Source organism: Anopheles coustani, chromosome 3 (genome assembly GCF_943734705.1).
Source record: "Anopheles coustani chromosome 3, idAnoCousDA_361_x.2, whole genome shotgun sequence".
Lineage (NCBI taxonomy): Eukaryota > Metazoa > Arthropoda > Insecta > Diptera > Culicidae > Anopheles > Anopheles coustani.
This window is the reverse complement of record NC_071288.1, coordinates 94,871,659-94,895,624: the sequence shown is the minus strand read 5'-3', so window position 1 is coordinate 94,895,624 and position 23,966 is coordinate 94,871,659. Positions and strand designations below refer to the sequence as shown.

At 51.1% G+C, this 23,966-nt stretch overlaps 2 protein-coding genes across 2 annotated transcripts in view; one reads left to right on the top strand and one right to left on the bottom strand.

Moving 5' to 3' along the window:
- Positions 1 to 557: 557 nt before the first annotated feature.
- LOC131269814 (uncharacterized) lies at positions 558 to 3,487 on the top strand. Its single transcript, XM_058272348.1, has 4 exons — positions 558 to 668; positions 1,268 to 1,538; positions 1,604 to 2,119; positions 2,186 to 3,487. The coding sequence occupies exons 1-4, from the start codon at positions 558 to 560 to the stop codon at positions 3,400 to 3,402; spliced, it is 2,115 nt and encodes a 704-aa protein (XP_058128331.1). The 3' UTR covers positions 3,403 to 3,487.
- A 61-nt stretch (positions 3,488 to 3,548) lies between these two features.
- Positions 3,549 to 23,966, bottom strand: part of LOC131260887 (prolow-density lipoprotein receptor-related protein 1) — a 68,818-nt gene continuing 48,400 nt past the window's right edge. The window contains exons 2-13 of the mRNA XM_058262732.1: positions 20,120 to 20,233; positions 19,513 to 20,043; positions 18,247 to 19,441; positions 17,964 to 18,179; positions 16,829 to 17,890; positions 14,719 to 16,746; positions 14,444 to 14,651; positions 8,586 to 14,308; positions 7,018 to 8,489; positions 5,608 to 6,952; positions 5,413 to 5,533; positions 3,549 to 5,351 (exon numbers count right to left, since the gene is read on the bottom strand). Of these exons, the coding sequence (XP_058118715.1) occupies positions 5,172 to 5,351; positions 5,413 to 5,533; positions 5,608 to 6,952; positions 7,018 to 8,489; positions 8,586 to 14,308; positions 14,444 to 14,651; positions 14,719 to 16,746; positions 16,829 to 17,890; positions 17,964 to 18,179; positions 18,247 to 19,441; positions 19,513 to 20,043; positions 20,120 to 20,233 (14,195 nt within the window). The 3' untranslated portion in view covers positions 3,549 to 5,171. The remainder of the gene's footprint in view (positions 5,352 to 5,412; positions 5,534 to 5,607; positions 6,953 to 7,017; positions 8,490 to 8,585; positions 14,309 to 14,443; positions 14,652 to 14,718; positions 16,747 to 16,828; positions 17,891 to 17,963; positions 18,180 to 18,246; positions 19,442 to 19,512; positions 20,044 to 20,119; positions 20,234 to 23,966) is intronic.

The following is a 23,966-nucleotide window of genomic DNA, read 5'->3' as shown; positions in this document are numbered from 1 at the left end:
TGTGCTTGTGTCGTACGGGATTGCCGCAGTCCGGCAGTCGGTTCCCGTCCTTCCGGTGGCACAGTGGTGCAATAGTGGGATAGCCAGGTGTTCGACAGGCCCCCGCCGTGTACATTATGTAAAAACGTGATGAAATAGTGCTGAATTGGAGGCATCATTCATTTAAGTTATTCCTAAAAGAGCTTCGAATAAAAAAAGGGGGTCATTCGACGACACTTTCCACCGGACCGACACCGGGGCTGATTAGCGCGACAACCACCGCAACCAAATATTAACCAATCACAATGCTGTGAGTGCTGCTCGTGTGTTTGATAATGCAATTGGGGCCAAAGTGCGGACGAAGTCAATTTTTAGTAGCCATACTATGCACGGTGTAATCTACGCCAGATAATCGTAAACAACAAAACAAAATCAGGTGTAAAAGTGTTCGATGTAAATATACGGCTGTGATCGAGTGGTACCGCAGATGCATCGTGATCCGCTTTCGCCCGTTCCAACGCTTCCTGGTCGCCGGTAAATTCGAGAATCCTCCAACACTCCAACCGAGGCATGCAACTATGGCGGACGGACAAAAGATTCCCGCAACGATTCCCTTTCAAATCGCTCGAACCAAACCACCGGACGGAGGCTGGGGATGGATGGTTGTGCTTGCCTACGGGTTGGCCAATGTAAGTAGTACCATTTAATTTTTGAATTAAAGAATACCGGAAATGGATACATTATCTGCACACAGCACACAGCGTGTGGAGAAACATTTGAATGACAATGCGAACGCGACGCGCTGAAACACACATACGGCATATTTTTGCTTATCTATCTCGACGGGATTTGCAGAGGATTTTCTTTTGTCTTTCCGGCCCCAACAAGACTTCACTGGAAGCGCGTCATCTGCAGCCGTGAGCCGGGAATGAGATAAATCAAATCCACGGATTCACCGGCACGGACACGCGCACGAAATTATCCTAACGCCCTAACAGGCGCTTGGGTTGATCGAAAAGTTTCTTTGCCATGGTTTCCATGACATACTTTTCCCAAATGATTACTAGAAGACAATGTGATCGAAAACTTTCTGAAGTTACAGATTACATTTTTCAATCTGTTTGGCTTGCCTACTTTGTTAACTAACTTTGAAATAAAATATTTAAAAAACAGACATCAACAATGTGAAGTGAATGTAAAATTTGCATACTACAGCTAAAACTACAACGGGATAGTGATTAGCATTTCGACCACGACAATGGCATAATTTTTATCTTTCTATCACTAGATAATGATCGTGCCCGTGCTGCAGAGCTTTGGACTGATCTTCAGGGACACTTTCCGTGAGATCAACATTTCTGCAACGAAGGCGTCGGTTATCATAAACCTAGCGTCGGCCGTTGGCATGGCGCTAGGGCTGTTCAACGGTCCACTGCTGCGCCGGTACGGCTTCCGGAAGCTGGCCGTCGCTGGCGGCGTCCTGTTCTCCGTCGGGCTCATGCTGACCTCTTCTGCGGCATATTTCGCTCACTTTATCATTACCTACAGTATTATTTCATGTAAGTAAGGACCACCAAGAGGCATCTGGATCCGGAGTTTAGATCTGCATTGGGTTTCTTTTCAGCACTCGGTATGGGATTTTGTAACTCATCGTTTTCCCTTGCGCTCAACACGTATTTTGTGGTGCGTCGAAATAAAGCCGCCGGCATCGCGATGACCATCACCGGGCTCGGGCCTATACTGCTGCCACAGTTGGTATCGCTCTTGCTCGGACTTTACGGTCCCCGGAACTGCCTGCTGATCATTGGTGCGCTGGCTACACACATCGTGGCCGGGGCGTTGCTTTTGCAGCCCGTGAAATGGCATATGCTGCCCACAATCAGGGAATCGAATGCGGCATCATGTATGCTCGCACCATCTACGGTAGTGGAGGTGAAGGTGATTCCCGAAGATGATGAAAATGCCTGCAACGAACGGGCAGACGGTGAAGAGGATGAGTTTCTCGATAAACAAAGCTACATCGATCACGATGTGGACACGCAAAGCATCTACGGCTTCGAGTTGACTTCACAGATGCGCCAAAGGGAGCCATTCACACAACCCACGGAACCTTCGTTAATCCATCGGACGAAAAGTGAAGGTAAATTTTCGATGTCATCCTAATGCAGTAGCACAAGGAATCATTCTCAGTTCATTTAACTTACAGTCCTAGCTCCGATACAACATCGACCGTTGGATACACGCTCTTTGAAGGCGGAAACTACCTCGAGCCCTCGTCGTTGGTTTCAGTCGGACTCCATCGAAAGTGTACACCTTGGTAGTTCGTTGGAAATATGGGATGATCGCCATGCAGACGGTTCCACTCAACATCAGCAGCAGCAGCAGTTGCCACATCACCGAAGACTCTCCCATAGACCACTTACGAGCCACTCGAACGTGCGCTTCTCGCCACTACAGAAACGCTGGTTCGAATCCTCCTCCTCGGAGACGGTGAATCTTGGAAGCTCGATGAAGATCTTCGATGAAAGGTTCGCCGGTCCGATACGGCGCGGATCACTCGGCAGTGCAACAGGAAAGCTCCCGGCGCTCAGTGAAAATCAAGGCCTAACCGATGAATCTTCCCACTTACCGTCGATCATGAGGACACTGGAAAATAGTGCTGGGGAAAAACCGACACCAAATAATGCTTCAACAAAGTTGTCTTCCAATGGGACTCCACCTTTGCCACCCGGCGGGAATGGATTCCTTAGCAAAGTGGTCCACTTCTTCGATCTGACACTGCTCAAGGACAAAATCTATGTCAACATAATGCTCGGCATGTCGATCGCGGTGTTTGCGGAGATTAACTTCTCCCTGCTGACGCCGTTCATACTGGGCGATCTCGGGTACGGGACCGAGCAGATCGCTTCGATCATGTCAACGCTGGCGTTGGCCGATCTGGTGTTCCGTTTCGTTAGCCCGTTCGTCGGCGACTTCCTGAAGTTGAGCCCCCGGGTGATGTACATGATCGCGCTGGCGATGCTGATTGTGACACGCTTCAGCATTCTGTTCGCACGGACCTACGACGAAATGGTGATCGTAGCGTTCGGGCTCGGCATAGCGAAGGGCGTTCGGTCGGTTTATATGAGCCTGGTCATACCGAGCTATATTCCGTTGAAGCGACTGCCATCCGCATCCAGCATTCAGATGACCACGAACGGAATCGTGCTGATGACGATCGGACCGTGCGTCGGTTTGCTGCGCGATTGGACGGGCAGCTACACGAAGAGTATCTTCCTCATCAACGCGTTCACCATCGTGACGCTGCTCATGTGGACGGTGGAGCTGCTCTACGTGCGTCACTGGAAACATCGTGCCAAACAGCAACAGGAACCATCGCCGACGATGATAAATGTACGTGGACCGATGCCACTCGTTTCTTGACACACTCGATACCAAAACAAAAGGAAGCTAATCACGTGCCTGTTCGTGACCGGTACATTTAACCTGTGTACAAAAGATAATAAACGAGGCGTTACAAAAATCCACACGATACGTTTTTCTTCCAAATAAAACTCCTTTTGTTACAACAGGGGTTTTAAAAATTACAGTCTTTATATTTTTCTTAACATTTTCCATCACTTGCGACACATTTCACCTCCTGATGGCAGCGCAACAACGGTTCACCGTCGATGTCTTCTATCTATTTTCTGCAGCAAGCGGACAACCACCCATATATCCCTTGGATCCGCGAGGTTGAAATCTTTGCTGATTTGTTTCGGGTTTTCCTACGAAATGTACATTTAATTCTAGCTCGAAAATTCAAGCGGGGAAACATGGAAAGGAAAGAACTCATATCAACCATAGTACTTGCTAGGGGTTTGGTGTAGGAGGAGTATATGTTTGCTTTGCATTCGAGAGCTGGCGGGAGAGCGGGGCATTCGCCTACCCTCCGGGAAATCCCACTAAACCGTTTCCGTTTATACCATTCGTTTGTTTCGTTTCAATTATCGAACACGTTCAACAACCTAAATTCATGCTAACAACAATTTGTTCCTTTTCAACGGCTTGCTGTGACCGTTTCGCTTACAGTGAACTAGAGTGTACTAGACTTTCGGTTACACCTTTTTTTGTTTATCATCAGCCTACTACAATTGCTATACTTAAAACTGTTGTTCCTTTTCCGTTTTTCCTATCGGTATCTGTGTACGAATAAAAGAATAAGAAAAAAAGCACATTACCACACAAACAGCCATCATAGAAATACCTACGTTTTCGTTTCCTGTTCACCAACGCTTTGTGTAATTCATAGTGTCCATAATATATCGCTGCCCTGTTTCTTATTATATTGCCTAAGCGAGACGTTAGCGCAGGTTTGTTTTACTTCTCGGTTGCCTCTTCTTCACGATTACAAAAATGACTATACAAACTCGGCAAACTGGCGTTGCCCTCCGCAATATAATGGCGTATTCGTATCGTTTATCGTTGTATTATTATTGGTTGCTGTTGGAGAGCGCTGCTTCACTACAGCACTCGGTTGTAGTATAGAGTATTACTAATATTATTATCATTATCATTATCAACTTTTCCATTACGTTAAGTTAATTACTATTACTATTATTGTTAGTGTCTGGATTGGCGTTTCGCTCGTCCTCGAATTAGCTGCCTCCCCTCTGCTGTGTTTAGGAATAGGGAGGGGGCAAATGGATATCGCGTTAAAATAGTTGACTTAGCACGTTAGGACTTATCTCGGAACATAAAATATAAAACCCTTTGACTTAAAGCTCATGCGATGCGATTTGAGTGGGTGGGTACGCGTATGGTTTTCCTTCCCCCATTGTGACGATAGTGATGTGCCATTGTGGCCGTTTGCCATTTGTTTAAACTTTTTTTTTCATTTTCTTCTAACTAGCTACCTCATGGCTCCAATTGTTTAGCTGCTGCTGCTGCTGGGCGCGTGTGAAGTATAACATGAAATCATACTGAATAATTAGTACCCTCCTTCTGGTTTGTGAGAGCACGACTAACAACAACAAAAACACAAAAGCTTAGCTAAAAACAGCACTGGATAGGTGAGTAAACAAACTGCCTTCTTCCTTCTGCACGCCTCAACGGGGGAAAAGGAAGCCAGCAACGGTTCTAGCGGGCACGATCACGATCGTACGCCGCCCTTAAAACCGTTGCTTCAGCAGCTGCTACTATTTCGCCTTGCATCATAATAGATCGGCCGTGATCGTGTCGTCCTGCTGCAAGAGGCCTTTCTTCTCCTCCGGAGCCGTCGAGGTGACGTTCAGCAGCGGATGGGCACTGTTGCCGGCGAGCGTCGACGAATCGCTGTGCACGTTAACGCTGCCAGCGTACATCTGCTCGTACACCGGGTTGCCGAAGTGAACCTACAAACGGACATTTGAATAAGATCATTTCCTTTCTCCCCGTTGCGACCAACAGCCTTACCTTATCATCGTCATGTACAAACGCTGGACCCTCGTCGGCATCCCCCAGATACATTGGGTTAGTGATCTCCACGTTATCCGTCAAACGTGCGTGTAGGAATGGTTGCCCAGTACGCCGTTTCCTGTAATAAAAAGGGATGCGATTTTGTAAAAAAAAACGAGTTTCCATTGCCAAATCGGTGCTTGCTGTACGTACTTGAGCCCGTAAAGAGTTCCACCGAATCCGGCCGCTATGATGAGTATCACAAACAGTATGATTACCAGCACCGACAAAGTGTAGCTGCTGGCGTTCGGATCGGTGCCCTCTAGCTCGCTGAGCGACACCTCGCGCAAACAGATGCTTATGCGATCGTCCTCACATGTGCACTCGTTGATCGAGCTACCCTCGACGCAGGTACCGCACTCGACTATACAGTTCGGTGGCCGGTCGCACCGTTCGCCCATCCACTCGCCGATGCAAACGCACGACGGGATGTAGGTGCCATTGGACGAGGAGAACAGGTCGAGCCGGCAGATACCATTGTTGTAGCAGAAGTTGTTGCACGGATTGCGATACATGACGTAGTTTTCGCAGTGCTCGCCGGCATACTGCATCGTGCAGTTGCAGATCGGTGACCCGCGGATCTCCAGACAGTGGCCTCCGTTGTTACAGCTGAACGAATTGCACGAACTGGACGGTGAATGCGTGGATGACGGTTCACCGGGCGACAAATCGTGCTCACAGTACTGACCATCGTACCCCTCCCGGCATTTACAGTATGGTCGCTCGCCCGGCACACAATCGCCACCGTTGCGGCAAAGATCCGCACAACCTCGGAACTGACACCGATCACCAGTGATCGCGTAAGGCACCTCCGGCCCAGCAGGGCAGCTACACTTAAGCGCGCCCTGCTCGATCATACACGTACCACCGTTCTCACAGTACCCGCTGCAACGGTTCACCTCACAGTTATGTCCCTCGAAGCCCTCCGCACACTGACACTGGTTCCGACCGGCCGAGGTCGGCCGACACACGCCTCCGTTTTCACAGCGCATATTCGCACAATGTTCGCACCGTTCGCCTCTGTATTCGGTCGGGCAGGTGCATCGACGATCGTCCCGCTGTACGATCGTACAGTTGCCTCCGTTGTGGCAGTACCCATCGCACTTGTCGGTAGAGATGTCGCACCGCTTGCCGGTCCACTGTGGATGGCAGCTGCATTTCGGTTCATTGTTCACGATCACGCAGAAACCCTTGTTCTTGCAGTATCCCGAGCAGATGTAGTGATCGCAGTACTTGCCATCGTAGTTCGATGAGCATTCGCATCGCGGCTGACCATCCGGCCCGAGTACACAGGTGCCATTGTTGCAGTGCAACGGACAGCGAGTTGGTGCGGGTGATGGTGCCGCTTCCAGACATTCCCGCACCTCCTTCGTTCGATCATCCAAAACAGCTTTGGGTCGAGCATCGGTGCAGAGGCAGGTGCGCTTCAGGCGATTTTCGGTGGACAGCAGACAGATAGTAGATTCGTGGCAAGGACTGATCACACAAGGGTTCGGCACTGAAGTGAGGTAAAATTAAATTAAATGGTATTAACAACATGGATTGATTGTTAAAAACACTTACCACTATGATCGTGCTTCAGTGGATGGATGAAGTGAACATCGGAAGATCGATATCCACCAGCACCGGCACCATGCGCCTGTTCGTTCATGTACGTCCCATTATCCCGACCGTATTTGTTCAGCTTCAGGATGTTCTGATTGTACAGGATCACGTACACACTGTCCTCGAACACATCCAGCTGCTTCGGCTTCGAGTAGTCGTGCAGCGACGCAATCACGTGCCGATCCGTGCCGGTCAGCAAAAGGCACGTTTCGATGGTCGATTTCCGATAGTCGGCCCAGTAAAGGCGCTTGGTGGTGGTATCGATCGCTAGCCCCGATGCCCATTCGAGGTTCGTGTGCACCAGCTTCCGCTTGCCGTGCCCATCCATGCCCGAGCTGATGATCGTCTCCATGATCGACCACACCATTACGCCGTTGACTGGATCGACGACGAGATCGATCGGATGTTTACCGGTCGCCGTGAGCGTCGTCCGATTGGTTCCGTTGTAGTTCATGACGAAGATGTTGCTGCGCTTTTTGTTGATCACGTACAGGTGCTCCGTCAGCCAATCGCAGGCGATGGCGGCCGGTACAACGTCATCGTCCTTCAGCACAACCGACGAGTGCTTGCCGTCCAGTGTCTTGATCCGATCGTACGATGGTGGCGCGGGTGCCGGCGATGGCGCTGGAGGGTCATGCTGGGCGAGCCGTTTTCCCGGTTGCTTATCCCCTCCTCCATCGCCACCATCCTTGACCGTGGTGTCCATGAGGATTTTATTAATACTGGTATCGTAGCTGTCGATCCAGAACAGCATAATGTTGTGGCGCGTGATGGCGAAATCGAACCGATCAATCTTGAGCGACGATGTCTGCAGGTATCCCATCACCGGCGTATCGACGTAGAAACTGCGGAAGTCCGACTCGGAGGCTACCAAAAGGATGCCCTGTTCGTCCACTGCCACACACGTCCCGTTCCGTCCGACACCATTCTTAACATAACCGTCGGTACAGCGGCAATTGTAGTACGTCTTCTTTTCCACACAGATCTGACTACACGCCCCGAACCCACACCCCGTCTTGATGCATCCAATCTCGTCCGATTCGTCCAGACAGTGCGGTGTGCGATCGCACCGGAGCGCTTGATCGATGCACTTCGAGTCGCTCGTGCAGCGGAACGAGTTCGGGGGACACTTGTGACAGATGCCACTCTTCTCATCGCTATTGTCCCCGCAGTCGTCCTTGTTGTCACACATCAGACTCTTCCGGATGCAGTTTCCGTTCGCGCACCGGAAGGCACGCTTGTGGCAACCATTCTTCTTGCAGTACTCGCCCATTTCATCGGAGTTATCGAGACAATCGTCGATGCCATCGCATACCCAACTGTTGAGGATGCACTTGCCATTTTTGCACCGGTACTCGCCCTCCTGACACTGACAGTCTTCCTCGTCCGACTCGTCAATACAATCGTTATCACCATCGCATTTAAATTTACTACGAGAGAGAGAGAGAGAGAAGAGAACAATGAAAAAGGATTATTAAAAAAAGTAATATATAGTAATAGGGGATGCATAATCAGTCTTTACTCACTTGCTGATGCACGCTGGATGACTTTTGCACTTGAACTGATCCGGCCCACAGGTAACATTGCAGTTCTCTTCGTCACTGTGGTCCGCACAGTTGAACTCGTTGTCGCACCGCCGAATTCCTCGAATGCAGTGGCCATCGCGGCACCGGAACTCCGATTCCGAGCAGTTGCGGAGCTCACAGTTCAGCTCGTCCGAGTTGTCACCGCAATCGTTCTCGAAATCGCACCGCCACCGGCCCGGAATACACTTGGAGTTGTTGCACCGGAAGCTGGACGGTTCGCAGGTGATCGCCTCCGGTTTCTGACAGTTGTCCGTCTCGTCCTCACCGTTGGCGCAGTCTTTTTCGTCGTCGCAGCGCCACGATTGCGGTATACAGCGACCTTCACTGCACCGGAACTCGTTCTCGGGACAGGTGGCCGTCGGACCGCACACTTGCTCGTCCGAACCATCGCTGCAGTCGGGCACGTTGTCGCACACCCACGTCCGATCGATACACTTGCCACCGTTGGCGCACCGGAACTGAGTGAATAGGCAGGTCGCCGGTTCGCAGTCCTGTTCGTCCTCGCCGTTCGGGCAGTCGGAAACTTCGTCACATCGCCGGGCGCGCTCGATACAGTACCCGGAGGTGTTTTTCGCCGCCGAAGGGCCACACTTGAAGTAGGAGCTGAAACACTCGAACGCATCGCAGTCCCGCTCGTCGGACAGATCGCCACACTGATTGACGCCGTCGCAAATTTGGCTTGGGTTTATACATATCCTATTATCACACTGGAACTGGCCCGCTTCGCAGTTGAACGTGGGGCAATTCGGCGGCTCGTCGCTACCATCCCCACAGTCGTCCTGCTGATCGCATCGAAAATAGAACGGAATACACTTGAATGTGTCCCGGCACTGGAAGTGTGCCGCCGTGCAGTTGGCCGTACAACTCTTGCCATCCTCGGCGAGGACAAAATTGTCCGGACAGAGGCACCGATAGCCTTCGGGTGTTTCTGGCGACAGGACGCACAGCGTTTGGCAGCCCGAATTTTCGCACGGATTCTCTTTCGGTTGACGCTGCCGGTAGGGGTGGAAGATCCGAATATCCATCGGCCGGTGGATGGTGTTGATGAGCGTACCGCAACCGTCACCACGGAACTTGTGGCAGTACTCGATCGATTTGGTGTCCAGATCGGACCAATAGATGCGATCCTCCCATACGGCGATCGCGAACACGTGATGCAGGTTCAGCGACGGTTGGCGCGTCTTCGTCAGCAGTATCCGCACGTTCTGCCCATCGAGGTCGCTTACGGCGATGTAGTCCTCCCGTGCGTCACCCCAGAACAGCTGGTTCGTCTCGAAGCTAATCGTTAGCGCATTGGGCCAACCGAGTTGATCCTTGATCAGAATCGTCTGGTTACTCCCATCCATCCCGGCGCGCCCAATGTGCGGCCGATCGCCCCAATCCGTCCAGTACATCATCCGCCGGTACGGATCGAGCGCGATCGCACGCGGTTTTTGCAATTCCTGATCGATCAGCACACGGCGGAAGCGACCATCCAGCCGAGAAACCTCGATCGTATCGAGTCCCTTGTCACACCAGTACAAATTTCGGCCGACCCAGTCGACGGCAAGGCCCTCGGGGTTTTTCAAGTTGGTCCGGTGTACCACGTCGATCGGCCGTGGCTGGGTGCCATTATCAACGCCACACATTCGCTTCACCGTAATGACGGTTCGCGTCACATCCGACCAGTAGTAGCATTGCTCCTGCCAGTCGAAATCCAGCGTAATGGCGTTGGTAAGGTTGTGTGCTAAGATCGTCATGCCACCGCCAAGGTCTACCTCGCGCAAGTAGTACCGATTGGAGAAGATCAGTTTCGGCGGTATAATCGTGTCGCCATCCGCTCGACACGTTTCATTGTCCCGTAGTACGAACCCTTCCTGGCACGAGCAATGGTACGATCCGTGTGTATTCACACACGTTTGACTGCATGGACGTGGTTGTTGCTCGGTACACTCATCCACATCGACGCAGAGATGTTTGTCGTTGGCGTACACTCGGAAACCGGGCCGGCAGACACACTCATACCCGACCGGTCGATCCTCACACTTGTGCGCGCACAGGAACGGTATCGCTTCGCACTCGTTCACCTGGCACGATTTCTCGTCACTCCAGTCGCCGCAATCGTTCGCTCCATCGCAAAGCATGTTGCTCGTTATGCAGGCACCACTTTCGCACCGGAACAGGTCCGGCCCGGCGCAGATCAGTGTCGTGTTGCGACACAACCGAATGTCCTCGTCCGAACCGTCCAAACAGTCGTCGTTCACGTTGCAGGTAAGATTGCGCGCTATGCACCGACCGTTGCCGCAACGGAATTGTTCCTCCCCCTTGCCGCAGCTCACCCCACTAGCATGATCGTGCCTCTCTTCGTCGTCGTCGTCTTCGTCTTCGTGTGCTTCCTTGCAGTAGAGCGGTTCATCCGAACCATCCACGCAGTCCGCTTCGCCATCGCAGATGCTCAGCAAACTGACGCACTCCCCGTTGGCACAGGTGTGCGACATATTATCACATACTCCGCTGAACTGCGTCGCCTCATCGCAGCCAATCTCGTCGTCCTGCGTGCGGCCACAATCCACCTCTCCATCGCACACCCACTCCTGCGGGATGCACCGGTTCGTGGTGGGACACTGGAACTCCGACTCGGGACAATCGCGCCGCGCACAGTGCTCCCCCTCGTCCGACCCGTCCGCACAGTCCGGATGCCCGTCGCACTGCCAGCTGTTGGAGATGCACTCCGACGTGTTGGTGCACTTGAACTGGTTCGGTTTGCAGTGTTTTACACAGGCCACCTCGTCCGAGCTGAGCCCAGCGCCACCGATAGCCGGTGGCGCATCACTACAGTCGTCCTCGTCGTCGCAGCGCCACGACTGCGGGATGCAGCGACCGTTAGCGCACAGGAACTTATCCTCCGGACAGGTCGGTATGGCCGTCGGGCAGTCTTGCTCGTCCGAGTTGTCCCAGCAGTCGTTCTCACCATCGCAGCGCCACGTTGGCATATAGCATGCGGTCGTGTTGGCGCACTTCAAAAAGCCCACCATACAATTGCGCACCGTTGGGCAACCGAGCTCGTCCGAAACGTCCTTGCAGTCGGGTTCGTAATCGCACCTCATCGACTTCACGATGCACTGGCCGTTGGTGCAGCGGAAGTGAGTGGAATTGTTACAAGTACACCCAATCTCGTCACTCCCGTCGCCACAGTTCTGAATGTGATTACACTGCTGACTGTGCGGGATACAGCGTGCATTATTACACCGGAAGTACCCACTGGGGCACGGCCGATGTGCGCAATACGTCGCAAGCTCGTCCGACCCATCGAGACAGTGTTTGATGGAGTCACAGGTCAGATGGAACGGAATACAGTTCCCATTGGTGCAGGTAAACTCGGACGAGCTGCAATTGCTAACCTCCTTCGAGATGCAGTGTTGTCCATCGGACGCCAATACACCTTGGGTGCACTGGCACAAGATCTTCCCGTGCGCATCCGTCATGCACTTATCTTCGCAAAAGCCATTCAGCCGCTTGCACGGATCGGAGTTGCACTCTTTGTCGAGCTTCTGCACCGCAACGATTCCCATCGGCTGAGCTATGTCCCGACGCAACAGCACTACGTCACTGCCGGAGTATTTGTTCGCCCGAATCACCGCGTGGATCGTGAGGTCCGTCCAGAAGAGCAGATCACCATACACGGCCATCGCAAACGGATGCTTTGGAGTGGAGTGTGCCAACACTACCCGGTGCTTCCCATCGTAGTCCGTCCGCTCGATCTTATCCAGCAACGCATCGGCCCAGTACAACTTCCTCGCCTGATAGTCGAGCGTGATCGCATTAGGCATCTGAATGTCACCGGTGATGATACTTTCCAACCCGTACCCGGAAGGGTACGCACGCTGGATCGATGCCGCTTGCTGATTCCAATTCGTCCAGTAGATCATTCCCAGGCACGGTTCGACCGCGATCCCCCGTGGTTTGTCCATCGGACGCAGCTTTATGACGTCCTGTACGAGGGCCGCATTCGCTACCGGATCGGTGAGTGATACGTTTGTTAGATCGAGCGATCGAATCGCAGCCTCATTGTTCGACGTCCAGAAGAGAACACGCGTGAGTAAATCAAAAGCGAGTCCCTCCACTGTCAGCTGCTTTGTGACGATCCGTCGGTGACCGGTGCCGTTGAAGTGTACCGCATTGATCGTGCTGTGGTCGATGTCCGAGTAAAAGATCAACTGACGATCGTAGTCGTAGCTCAACGCAATCGTATTTTTTAGGTACGACGAGTTCTTGATCTCCGCTACCGGGCCGTTGATGTTGGTCGCGTCCGTCATGTGGATACTTTCGAGGGCTGATTGGCGCGAGTACAGTAGGAAGCTTTCGTACGGCTCGCACGTCTTTCTATCGGTGGACGAGATTTTCCCATGGGAACAGGCACAGATTGGCAGCGTGCCATTGAACAGGCACAACTCCTGACAGCCTCCATTTGCATCGCCACATGTGTTCGTTTTGTTCTTCACAGACTGCATGCTGCTGGACAAAATTTTGATATCATTAAGTGCGGAACCCTTCTCCAACGATTCGACAACGAATGTTCGATTGCTCGCCATGTTACCGAGCGGGGCCGCGTTGATGTTTCCCCGTGCATCGGACCAGAAAATGGCATCTCCGTACAGATCGATCGATTTGGGATTGTGCAGCGTACTGTTGAGCAACAGTTTCTTCAAGTTACCATCGTAGTCCACCTTCCAGATCGTGTCGGTAAGCATCTCACACCAGTAAACAACCTGATTATCCGTATCCACCGCTAAGTCACTGATGCCCGACGAACGGTTGACTAGGATAAAGTTCCCCGTTCCGTCCAAGCCCATGCGTCCGATCGTGCCATTCTTGCTGCCGTAGAACAGATACCCCTGCACCGGATCGATCGCCAGCAGCTGGGGGCTTTCTACGTCCGAAGCGACCACATACCGCAGGCTTCCATTCAAGCGCGCCACTTCGATGAGATTCCGCTTCTGATCCGTCCAGTAGATATTGTCCGCCAGCCAGTCGACCGCGATTCCGCCCAGCCAATCGAGCGAACCACCATCGACCACCTGCTCAAAGTTGCTAATGATCACCTCCCGTCCACTTCCATCACGTTTGATGCGCGTAATCGAGCCCCGGTCTGCATCGGCGATGAACACGTATTGATATTCGGCATGAAAATCGATACTTGTTGCCAACGAGATCCGTTGCAACAGACCGAAGGCTTCGGTGTAATGCGGTTGCAAGTGCATCGCATCTTCCGGATGCACGGGGAGTGCAATACCCTTCAACTGATCACCGATTGAGTACACTAGCAGATCATCCAGTTCATTGCAACGGGATGCGTTCCGTGGATCACGCCGGTAACCCATCGCACACTGACACACATGACTTTGGGCCGAAACAGGGATGCAGAGATGGGCGCAACCCGTTGCCGTCGATCCATCTGGACGCTTCTGGCAGGAGTTTGTCCCACTCTGCGCCTCCGGGTGGTACATCCGTATCGCGTTCACTCCGTTCGTGTTATTTCGCACGGGTACCGCATTTTGGCAGAGGTTCTTGTTGCAGCGCATGATGCGCCCATCTTCGTTATCGTCGTAGTAGATCGATTCGCGATAGATCGTGAAGGTGGTAATAGGGTGCTGATTCTGATGTGATGCAAGCACTTGCACTATCTGGAAGATATACACCGAAGGAGAACATTTTTGAAAATTTAAAAGTATGTAAAATTATCATACAACTTAGCCTTAGTCTTTTCCTCTTATCTTTAACTTAATCCCTATCATTCATATCTCTATATCGTCCGTTACCTTCCCGCTGCCAATGTCGTAGTAATTGATGTCCCCTGCTTGCGAAACGATATAGTACAACCTGTTGGTTTCGAAATCGAGCGCCAATTTGTCCATCGGATAGAAGGTCGAGTTGCTGATCAGCTGCCTTTCCGAACCATCCATGCGACTGGCGTACAGTTCGTAGAGTTTCGGTGATTCACTCGTTGTTGCAAAGTACATCATGCCTCTGAAAAGAAATAACAAACGTATGTTACGTATTGGATTATTCCAAAGGTGATCAAATGATTACTAACCTCGTTGGGTACACGACGAGACTGTTCACGAGTGAAAGTCCGGTGGCGATTTCCGACACGTACTCTCCATGCAGATTGCTCACCATGATGCGGCTGTGCGTTTCGTTGCCGGTTGAAAAGTAGAGCAGCTTCGAGATCCAATCCACCGCAAAGCCGAGCGAATGGGAGATGCCCGTGTCGAGGATGGTTTCGATCGGGCCGGTTGATAATCCAGATGATTTGATTTCCTTCAGATGAATGTCGTTCCAATACAACCGCGCGGCGCTAATGTCGTAGTCAAGCACCGACGGATGCACCACCTGCCCCTGATCGCTGATCGTCGGGATGGTATAGTGTGCCGGCTGCTGTAGATCGACTCCACGGATCTCGGTTGACACGACGAACAGGAGGATCTCTTCGTTCGGGATGCAGCGCATGCGATCCTCGTGCAGGCGCATCACGTGCGGACAGGCACACTCATGCCGTTGACCAACACTCAGCAGGCAAAGGTGCGAGCAGCCGCCATTGTTGACGCCACACGGGTTCGGTTGGGCGTTCGGTTGCCTGCTAGAGTGCAGCACCTGAATGCCGAAGGGTTGGCTTTGCGTTTTCTGTATAATACTCACATCCGACCCGTTCCACTTGTTTGCGCGTATTACCGAGTACGTGCGCCAATCCGTCCAGTACACGTAGTTGTCGAACACGGTTATGCTGAAGGGATGCGCCAGCACTGCTTGATCTTTGATTACCAGATGATGATCCAGTCCCGCGTAGGTTATCGTGTGGATCGAATCAGATCGTGCATCGATCCAATACACGCGCTTCAGCACGTAATCCAACGCAATGCCGTTCGGCCAGCCCCCATCAGAACCGACGTATTTAACAACCGTTCGATTTTCGCCCGCCATCGTACAACGTTCGAGCCGCGGAGATCCTTCCTCCCAGTCCGTCCAGAAGAGCACTCCCTCCATCGGATCGAGTGCGATCGCGCGTGGATTCACCATGTCACCCGCCACCAGCGTTCTCCGGAAGCTGCCGTTCGTTTTGGCCACCTCGATCTGGTCCAGATTCGAATCGATCCAATAGATGTTCATTCCAATCCAATCGACCGCGAGACCCTCGGCCGTTGACAATCCCGACTGCACGACTGCTTCGACATTGCTTAGCGTATCGTTCTTCAGCGTTCCTCGGTAGATCTTGTCGTCTCCCACGTCCGACCAGAAAATCTGTATGAGATCGCCATGGTACAGGAAATCCAACGCGATCGTGTTCTGCAGCGAGGTGTAGAAACTTTTCACGCCCAAAGTGGCCAAATCAACGCCCAGGATTTCTTGTCGGTTGCTGAAGATCACGTACGCCGGATCGGGATTGTTACTGCGACACGTAAACTTATCGTACTGCAACGTGTAACCCTCAACGCAACTGCACCGATAGTGCGCCTCTTTTGTCAAACAGGTCTGCGAGCATGTGCCCCACGCGTCACACGCATGATCGTGCCCACAGTCGTGGCCGTTCGGCTGAAGGAACAGATGTGGCGGACACGAGCAAACCGCACCCTCCGGTGCATTGTGGCAGGAATGTGAGCACTCCTGGAATGTGTCGCAAACTTTCTCCGCACACCGGAACCCTTCATCCGTGCCATCAGGACAGTCCGTACGGCCGTCGCACAGTTGAGTTACCTTTAGGCACGAATTCGTTACACGACACAAGCGATCCGGATGGTGGCATTCAGGAGCCGACTCGTTGAACGCTCCAAACTCCATCCGCTGACAGACACGGTTGTAGGTTTCCATGCACCGTCGATTGGAACCGCAAATCACTGGGAGGTCCAAACTGCAAAGCTCCTTTATCTCCGATTCCGACAACTGCGGCGTGCTGGAGCTGGAGTTTGAGTCACCCACCTTCGGCAACGTATCGCACTCGTGGAAGGCATTCATGCAGTTGAGCTTTGGATCACACATTAACGACTGATCGATACAACCGTGAGGGCTGCAGAAGAACTCGTTCGGACCACAGTCAAGATCACATTGTGATTCATCCGATTTGTCCCTGAAGATAGAAAAAGATAACTCTGGTTGACTGAATAATCATATGTTGAAATAAACCTTCAGTTAATTATGAACCAACTTACCCACAATGATCGACTCCGTCGCAAAGATACTCGAACGGTACGCAGGCCGAATTTTTACACTCAAACTCCGGACACTGGTGACAGTGGTCCGGCTCGTCCGAGTGATCATTCGGTCCGCAGTCAAGATGCCGATCGCACACCCACGTACTCGGTATGCACCGATGGCTGACGGCACACTGGAAAAAGTTTTCCCCGCACGTCTTGTTCGGACAGTTGAGGTAATCCTCATCCGTCTCGTCGATGCAGTCGACCGAACCATCGCAAACAAGCGCCCGGGGTATGCAGCGCTGCTCGTCGCACTTGAAGTTGCGTTCGAGGTCACAGTTTGGATCGCACGGACCATCCGGTATCACTTCCTCGTCGCTTCCATCCTCGCAGTCCCGATCACCGTCGCACGTGTACTTGATCTGAATGCAGTCGATCTTATTGTGGCACAAAAAGTGCGTACTATTGTTACAGGTGGCCGCCGAGTGTTGCACATCGAACGGCACACAGATGGGCGTCTTGCCGTCGGTTTGCAGTGACATCGTGAATCCGTCCTCGCACCGGCAGCTAGCCTCGCCGGTCGGTGTGTTCAGGCAGATCCCGACACATTCGATTTCACACGCGTTCCGCCCATTTCCACCGTACTGGGTGAGGTTGTCGAAAATCTTCATCCCGAGCACTTGCGGTTTTTCGATCGTGACCGTTTCCACCGCGAGCGGATCGCTCAGATTGAACCGCTCGATGTGGCCCTTCACATTGTCGGCGAAGTAAACAAGCTGCCGGTGGACTGTGAGCGCGATGGGAAACTTTCCGTGTGACCGGCCGTCGTACAGCAGGACGCGGTTGGTACCGTCGAGGTTTACGCTCTCGATCCAGCTTAGACGGGCGTCGCACCAGTACAGCCGCTGCTGGACCGTATCCAATGAGAGTCCCGTCGGCCATTCGATCGGACGTTCGCTGCCGCTTACCAACTGTTCCGTGTGCGAACCGTTCATCCACGCACGATCGATGCGTCCGTTCGGCAGCGACCAGGACGTCCAGTAGATCCGTCCTTGCTTCGGATCAACTGTAATTGATCTGGCGATTGGATGAAGCTTATTACAATCTTACCGTAGGACATGTTCCATTCGTTTGTGTGAGGTTCACTTACTTTGGGGCGGCGAGATGACGGAGGAGCGTTAATCGCTGCGTCTTAGATCCTCCCAGTTTAATCACGGAAATTTGATTCCTATCCGAGTCGGTCCAGAAAATGTTGTTGCCAAGCCAATCGTATGCAATGCCATCGCACGAACCGGGCGTTTCCAGGATTAATTCCCGGCCGGTTCCGTCATATTTCTGTGTCTCGATGCGAAACGATGGGGAATCTCTGGAAAAAAAATCAACAGCCAGTTGCGAAATGTTTCGAAAGTTTTACCAACAAACAGAGTACTTACTTGATGCGATGGGTAAAGTATATCTGCTGCTCTTCGCTGTGATAGTCGAAAGACACATGTGACCCAATGTTGGTCACGGGTACGATCGCTTCCTGCGACTTGATGCCGATCGCCATCCCCCGTATCATGGCGGGATTCGATTTGGCGTACAGCAAAATCGTTGGTCGTTTGATGAGAACGCACTGCGTTTTCGTTTTGAGTCGATACCCTGGGGAGCAGAGGCATTGGGCGATGGCCACACCGGTTTTCTTCCACACCGGAATGCACAGCTGATCGCAGCCGCCGTTCCCGAGCCGGCAAGGGTGCGCTACCTCCGGTTGCTTCTGTCGATGGAACACGTGCAGATGAACGGCACGGGATGCCTCCGGTACGACAACGCGCCACCGGCCCGTGCTCCCTTCCAGTGCCACCACGCTACCGTTTTGCCACGACGAAAGGTAGATCGTCCGCTCGAACACGTCGAGCGCGTACAGGTGTTGAAAGTGGAACAGAAAGGTGGGGCTTTTCTTGGGAAACCAACGGCCACTGCCGTCGTAGTTAACCCGCTGCACGGCGTCCAGGTGCGTGTCGACCCAGTAGACGTGCTCCAGCACCAGATCGAGCGCGATGTCCAGCGGATTGATGATCTTGTTTAGCACGATCGACGTCCGGTTCGTGCCGTCGAGCAGTGAGCGTTCGATGCTGGCATCCTCGTGGCTACTCCAGTGGGAAAAGAACAGAAACCCCTTGGTCGGATCGAGCGCCATACGCCGAGGGCGCAACGCTTCCGAAAGCGTTTCCACCACGATCGCACAGTGCTGCATTTGCGGTGAACAGACGAAGATGATCTCGCGTTCTTCGTCGAGAAAGTACCAATTGCCCGATACCCAGTCGAGCCGGATATCCACCACGTTGTCGAGGCTGGTGAAAAGGTCGGGCCGGGGCATGGTCCAGCTGTGGGTCGTGTTATCGACGCTGTAGCACTCGAAGCGCGATTCGTTCGAGATGCGCAACAGACAAAACGTTCGATTGCGATGCACCATTTCTAGTGCACGGATGCGTGTGAAAGATTCCCACAGCTGTCGAGTGTCGGAGGAATTACTGACACCGAAGGTGTGCTGTGTCTCGTCGAACATGGTTGTTCGATTGCTGACCGGAACTTTGCGCACCTTGTTTCGTGTTGCGAACAGGAGTGATAGTGGTTCATCTTTGGGCACTACAAAACAAAAGGGAAATTAATAGTAACATCGGAAGACAATCAAGTCTGTCCAACTCGTCGGTACTTACAATTGACCGCTGTACACTTGTTGCCTTGCTTGACATAGCCGGTCGTGCAGCTGCACTGATACGATCCCGGCTGGTTCTTGCACACCTGATCACAGATGCCTTCGATCTGGCACTCGTCAAAGTCCTCACAAACGCTACCGTTCGGTTGACTATCCTTGGCGCAGAAACATCGCGGACCTCCTGGCGTCAGCCGACAGTCGTAGGAACACTTGAGCGCATCGCAGGCGCTCGTCGGTGCGCTGGCCGTGGCCGTATCGTTGCTCGAGCAGTTCAGCTCGTCGTTGCTGCAGTCCCACGCTCCGTCACAAAACCGATCGATTTCCAGGCACTTGCCATCGCTGCAAAGGGCCTGCGTCGGGAGGCACTTTCTGTGCGCACGACACAGCTGCGGATCCTCGTCCGACTCGTCCAGCATGTGGTACTTCTCCACCACGCCACAGTCCACATCTTCGTCGCATGTCCACGCGGATGGGATGCACCGGTTGGACACCTTACAGTGGAACTGATCCGCCTTGCACGTGTGCGATTTATCTGCGAAGCAAAAGGGGTAAAGTTTAAACAGGACCTAGGAGGGAGCATTTGGATGGACCATGTTCCATTAACATACCACAACCGACTTCATCGGAACCGTCGGAACAATCGGCGGACGTGTCACACCGCCAAAGGGCGGGTATACATTTCCCATCTACCACGCACGTAAACTGCGACTCTGGACAGGTCACTGAAAAGAGAGAAAAATACGCAATTAAAGTTTCATCTTCAACGAAAGAAAACCCATTCGAAAATGTTTCACAAGGCACAGTAAAAGGATTCTGTCAACAAAAAGACTAATAAAGTTACATCAAAAAACGTTTCGAACGATATAATCGTTCGCGTACAAGAGAATTCAATTTAAAATTCCATTTCGCAATTGCAGCAATCCACACGACGCGAAGAGATTGTTCACCTAAATGCTACTCACTGCAAGGACCAATTGAAATGATTGAAACACATGAGTCATGAACACACAACAACCAACTAAAAAAACAAACCAACCAACTGGAAAAAAAACTATCCACAGGACCAACGAGCTGATTGAATCAATCCATTTACCTATCGTTGCCTTATATTGCTATTTTTATTCGATCCACTTTGATTGACGCGACGCACCAGTCACCCGACGAATCCATTAACTCATCACAACAATGCGTCTAATAGCAGCGTAAAACCATCACGTGTTTTATTTTTTTGTACACTGACGAACGATACAACAATGTATCATTTTGTACACTTCCTTTTTCGCGCCCGACGATGGCCGGACGAGCCGTTTTCATCCTGTTTTCTGAGTTCCGTTTCATTTTATTTTTTAATCGACGCAGGGAAAGGATGCGAAACTAAACGAATGGCCAACTGAGGTTGGACTTGAAATTGCTAATTGTGTTGCCTTTATTGTAAACCTCCTGCTCGCTCGCCGACACTTGCGATGATAATGTAAATTCGGTTCGGTCAGTTTTTACTTTCGTTTTTATTTCGCATTGCACTGCATTTAGTTTTCGAGTGGAGAGCAAGTGACTCAATATTATTTCATCCGGTTTTTTTTTGTACCCTTCATCACATCTACATAATTCACGTCAGGCGCAGCGTTTGCAAAGTTTTCTCTGCTCGTATTTCCGTACTCACTTTTACCCATTGATTACCCCGAGTGTGTTTGCCTGCGGATGACAGTGATTTATTCGCAGCCCGTGTCCAATGACGAATTAAGAGAGGCCCGAAAGAATGTTTCGTGTTTGTGGAAATTCAACCGTTGGAAAGTGAAAGAAAGTAAAAAAAAGTGTCACAAACCAAAAAGAAACAATATGTGTGTGTTGTGGCCACTCATTGAATTCACTTGACGATGCAACCTTTATGCCAATAGTTGGCGTACAAATTGGTTAGGAGTATATTCCGTGTAAAGGGCTTCACTTAATTACAATTAATATAACCATCTGAGTAAGCAGCATCGTTTGTAGAGCGGTGTGTCCACATCATACCGGCTAACAGTACACGAGCTGCAATGATTTTCCTTAAACATTCCTCTCGGAACACACTCGACCCGGCACGGCACAGGTGTAGCGAACGTCGAGGGTCTGATCCCGGTCGGGATATATCGGGGCAATTTAGCAGCAAATTATGGCTTGCGTTTTCCCACCAATCCTTGCGTTGGCGGGAGAGGGAGGAGGAGTGCGAACGTGTGTATGTGTGTACACAAGCAATTAGTTGGCATGCCGGCGATGGCCATGTAAGAGAGCAGCGTCCTGACTCTCCAGGTGAACGCGTTCTATGTGTTTGCCACCAGCAGCCGTCACGAGAACAACAGCAGAGCTATTGTTTACACAGTAAATTACTGGCACTTTCGTATCAGTAGAGGTGTGACGGCGTAAGGATGCAGCTAGTTGTCTGTGCATTCCGTCACACTTCATCGCCAGCAGAATGTTGCGGTGGCTTTTCTACGCCAAGGAGATATTTCTCAAGAAATGACGCAAGAAGACGCACGTCAAGCTATGCAGTCGGGTTTGGGAAATCTATTTTCTGATCCAGCTGCTTCGATTGGCGATATGTGGATTTGTGCTATGCCTTCCCGATCATGGGTTTCTTTGATTTTTACAACATACTTATGGAATGTTGAAGAGCGAATTGTTTGAAATTTGAGATACTCGAAGCTCCAACAAAGCCTAATGTTGATGACCTCCCGGATTTGTGCAATGCCATTCCCCGCTTGGGAAACCAATCAACTGCAAGCAAAGAGGAACGAACACCAGTGACTTCTGCGTATCGCTAAAGCTGCAACCGTGATTTCACCAAACAAGGTAAGCCCCTAGTTTTCCAGGCTGTTGCAACCATTCTATTTACAACTTCGTCGGAGGCATTTCCCAAGCCGGGTCGGAAATTGGAAACTTTGTTTGAAATATGCAACCGTGCATCGTTTTACTTTTTGTTGTTCTTTCATTTCGGTGCTGTTACAAATGAAAAACTACGAAAGGTTCAAGAAAGACAAACGTAGACTAACCCTGGTGTATGAGGGTTTTCGTTCTCCTACCCTTAACCGTTGCTATATATTGCTAAGGTTTCCATTCGGGGGGTTTTGTTTTTGGTTCGCTGACCAGCGCGCACGAATCTGGGCGGTATTAGTAAACCACAATTGTTTAACCAAGAGCGCACACATGTTGACCCCATTTAGTGCTGTAATGCAGGACCACGTGCGTCTGTGTGTGTATGTATGGGAATTTGGTTTTAACCACAATAGAATTGCATGTTGCCTGAATAACCGAATGTAGAGCATTATTCCTCAACATGCAACATATGTCCGTCCATGTTGGGAAATGTTGCTCGAAATTGTGCTATTAATAAAATTAGCGTTAACGACCCCTTTTAAATCCTATCTCCATCCGAAATAACCTTAAAAACCCAGGTCGTGGGTTTAACACAAATTAAACATTTTCAACCTCAAACTCTCTTTGAAGATACGGCAGGCATTCATTTCTCCACCCCCGGGCCCCCATATCCTTTTAAGCCCATAAAACGCAGACCCTTACGACCATAAAACGGTCAGCTAATTTTCATCCAATTTATTTTATGGATGTCGGCTGGCGCTGGCGGTCAGTGTTATTCTTTTTCTTATCCCACTCGGCGGGAAAATGGAGTGTTTCAACTTAATTTGTGTGCTTTTGTGTGTCGGATCAGGTGTTTTTCTTTCGCACATTTTCATCCCGACCGGTTTTGTCGTACGAAAACGGGTCTCTTTTACTCGCTTACCACAAAAAAATACTTGGTTCTGCAGTCCGTTGCACAAAGTTTTAACGGTGATGGCTCCGTAGGTCATTGACTTGATTTGTGAATATTTTAAAATTAACATCCTACGTAACTTTGGATACGGGCGTTACGGAACGGAATTTTGTATCACACACAGACAACTCCTATGTAGTTGCAAATGAAAATTTAATGCGCTCGATCTACGCAAAAAGAGAAGCTTTTTTGAGTTGAGAAAAATAAAGAAAAACAGATAACACGCCTCTCAAGTAACAATGTTCAACCGACCCACCAGGATCAGTGATGGGATTTTCGGCGAAGGTTTCGGCGACACTTTAATGCCAGGGCCCCCCTCTCTTCTGCTTTTTATGAGCCGGGGAGTAATTTTTATTTGATCCCTTCGGTTCGGTTGCCAAATGGCTCGGGGATGGGATTTGCACACAAAAAAAAGGGCCAACCGGGTTGGAAAATCCCTTGCCCCATTTACACCGAACACACCGGGATTATACGATGATTGTAATACCCTCACCGCCATCGGAATCGGTAACAACAACAGCACCCAAACCCATCTTTCCCACGAATGACCTTTTTTTGTTGTTTTGGTACAAATGCTGTGATCCTTTTGCGTTAATGCTTACAGTTGCAGCATTCCAACCGTCTGTTTATGCTCGTCCAACCTTTGTTTGCAT

Bases quoted from the DNA above. Each gene is read 5' to 3' on its own strand.
- LOC131269814 (XM_058272348.1), top strand. From the start codon at position 558: ATGGCGGACGGACAAAAGATTCCCGCAACGATTCCCTTTCAAATCGCT. The intron at 669-1,267 runs GTAAGTAGTACC...TTCTATCACTAG, and splicing joins TTGCCTACGGGTTGGCCAAT to ATAATGATCGTGCCCGTGCT. The intron at 2,120-2,185 runs GTAAATTTTCGA...TTTAACTTACAG, and splicing joins CCATCGGACGAAAAGTGAAG to TCCTAGCTCCGATACAACAT.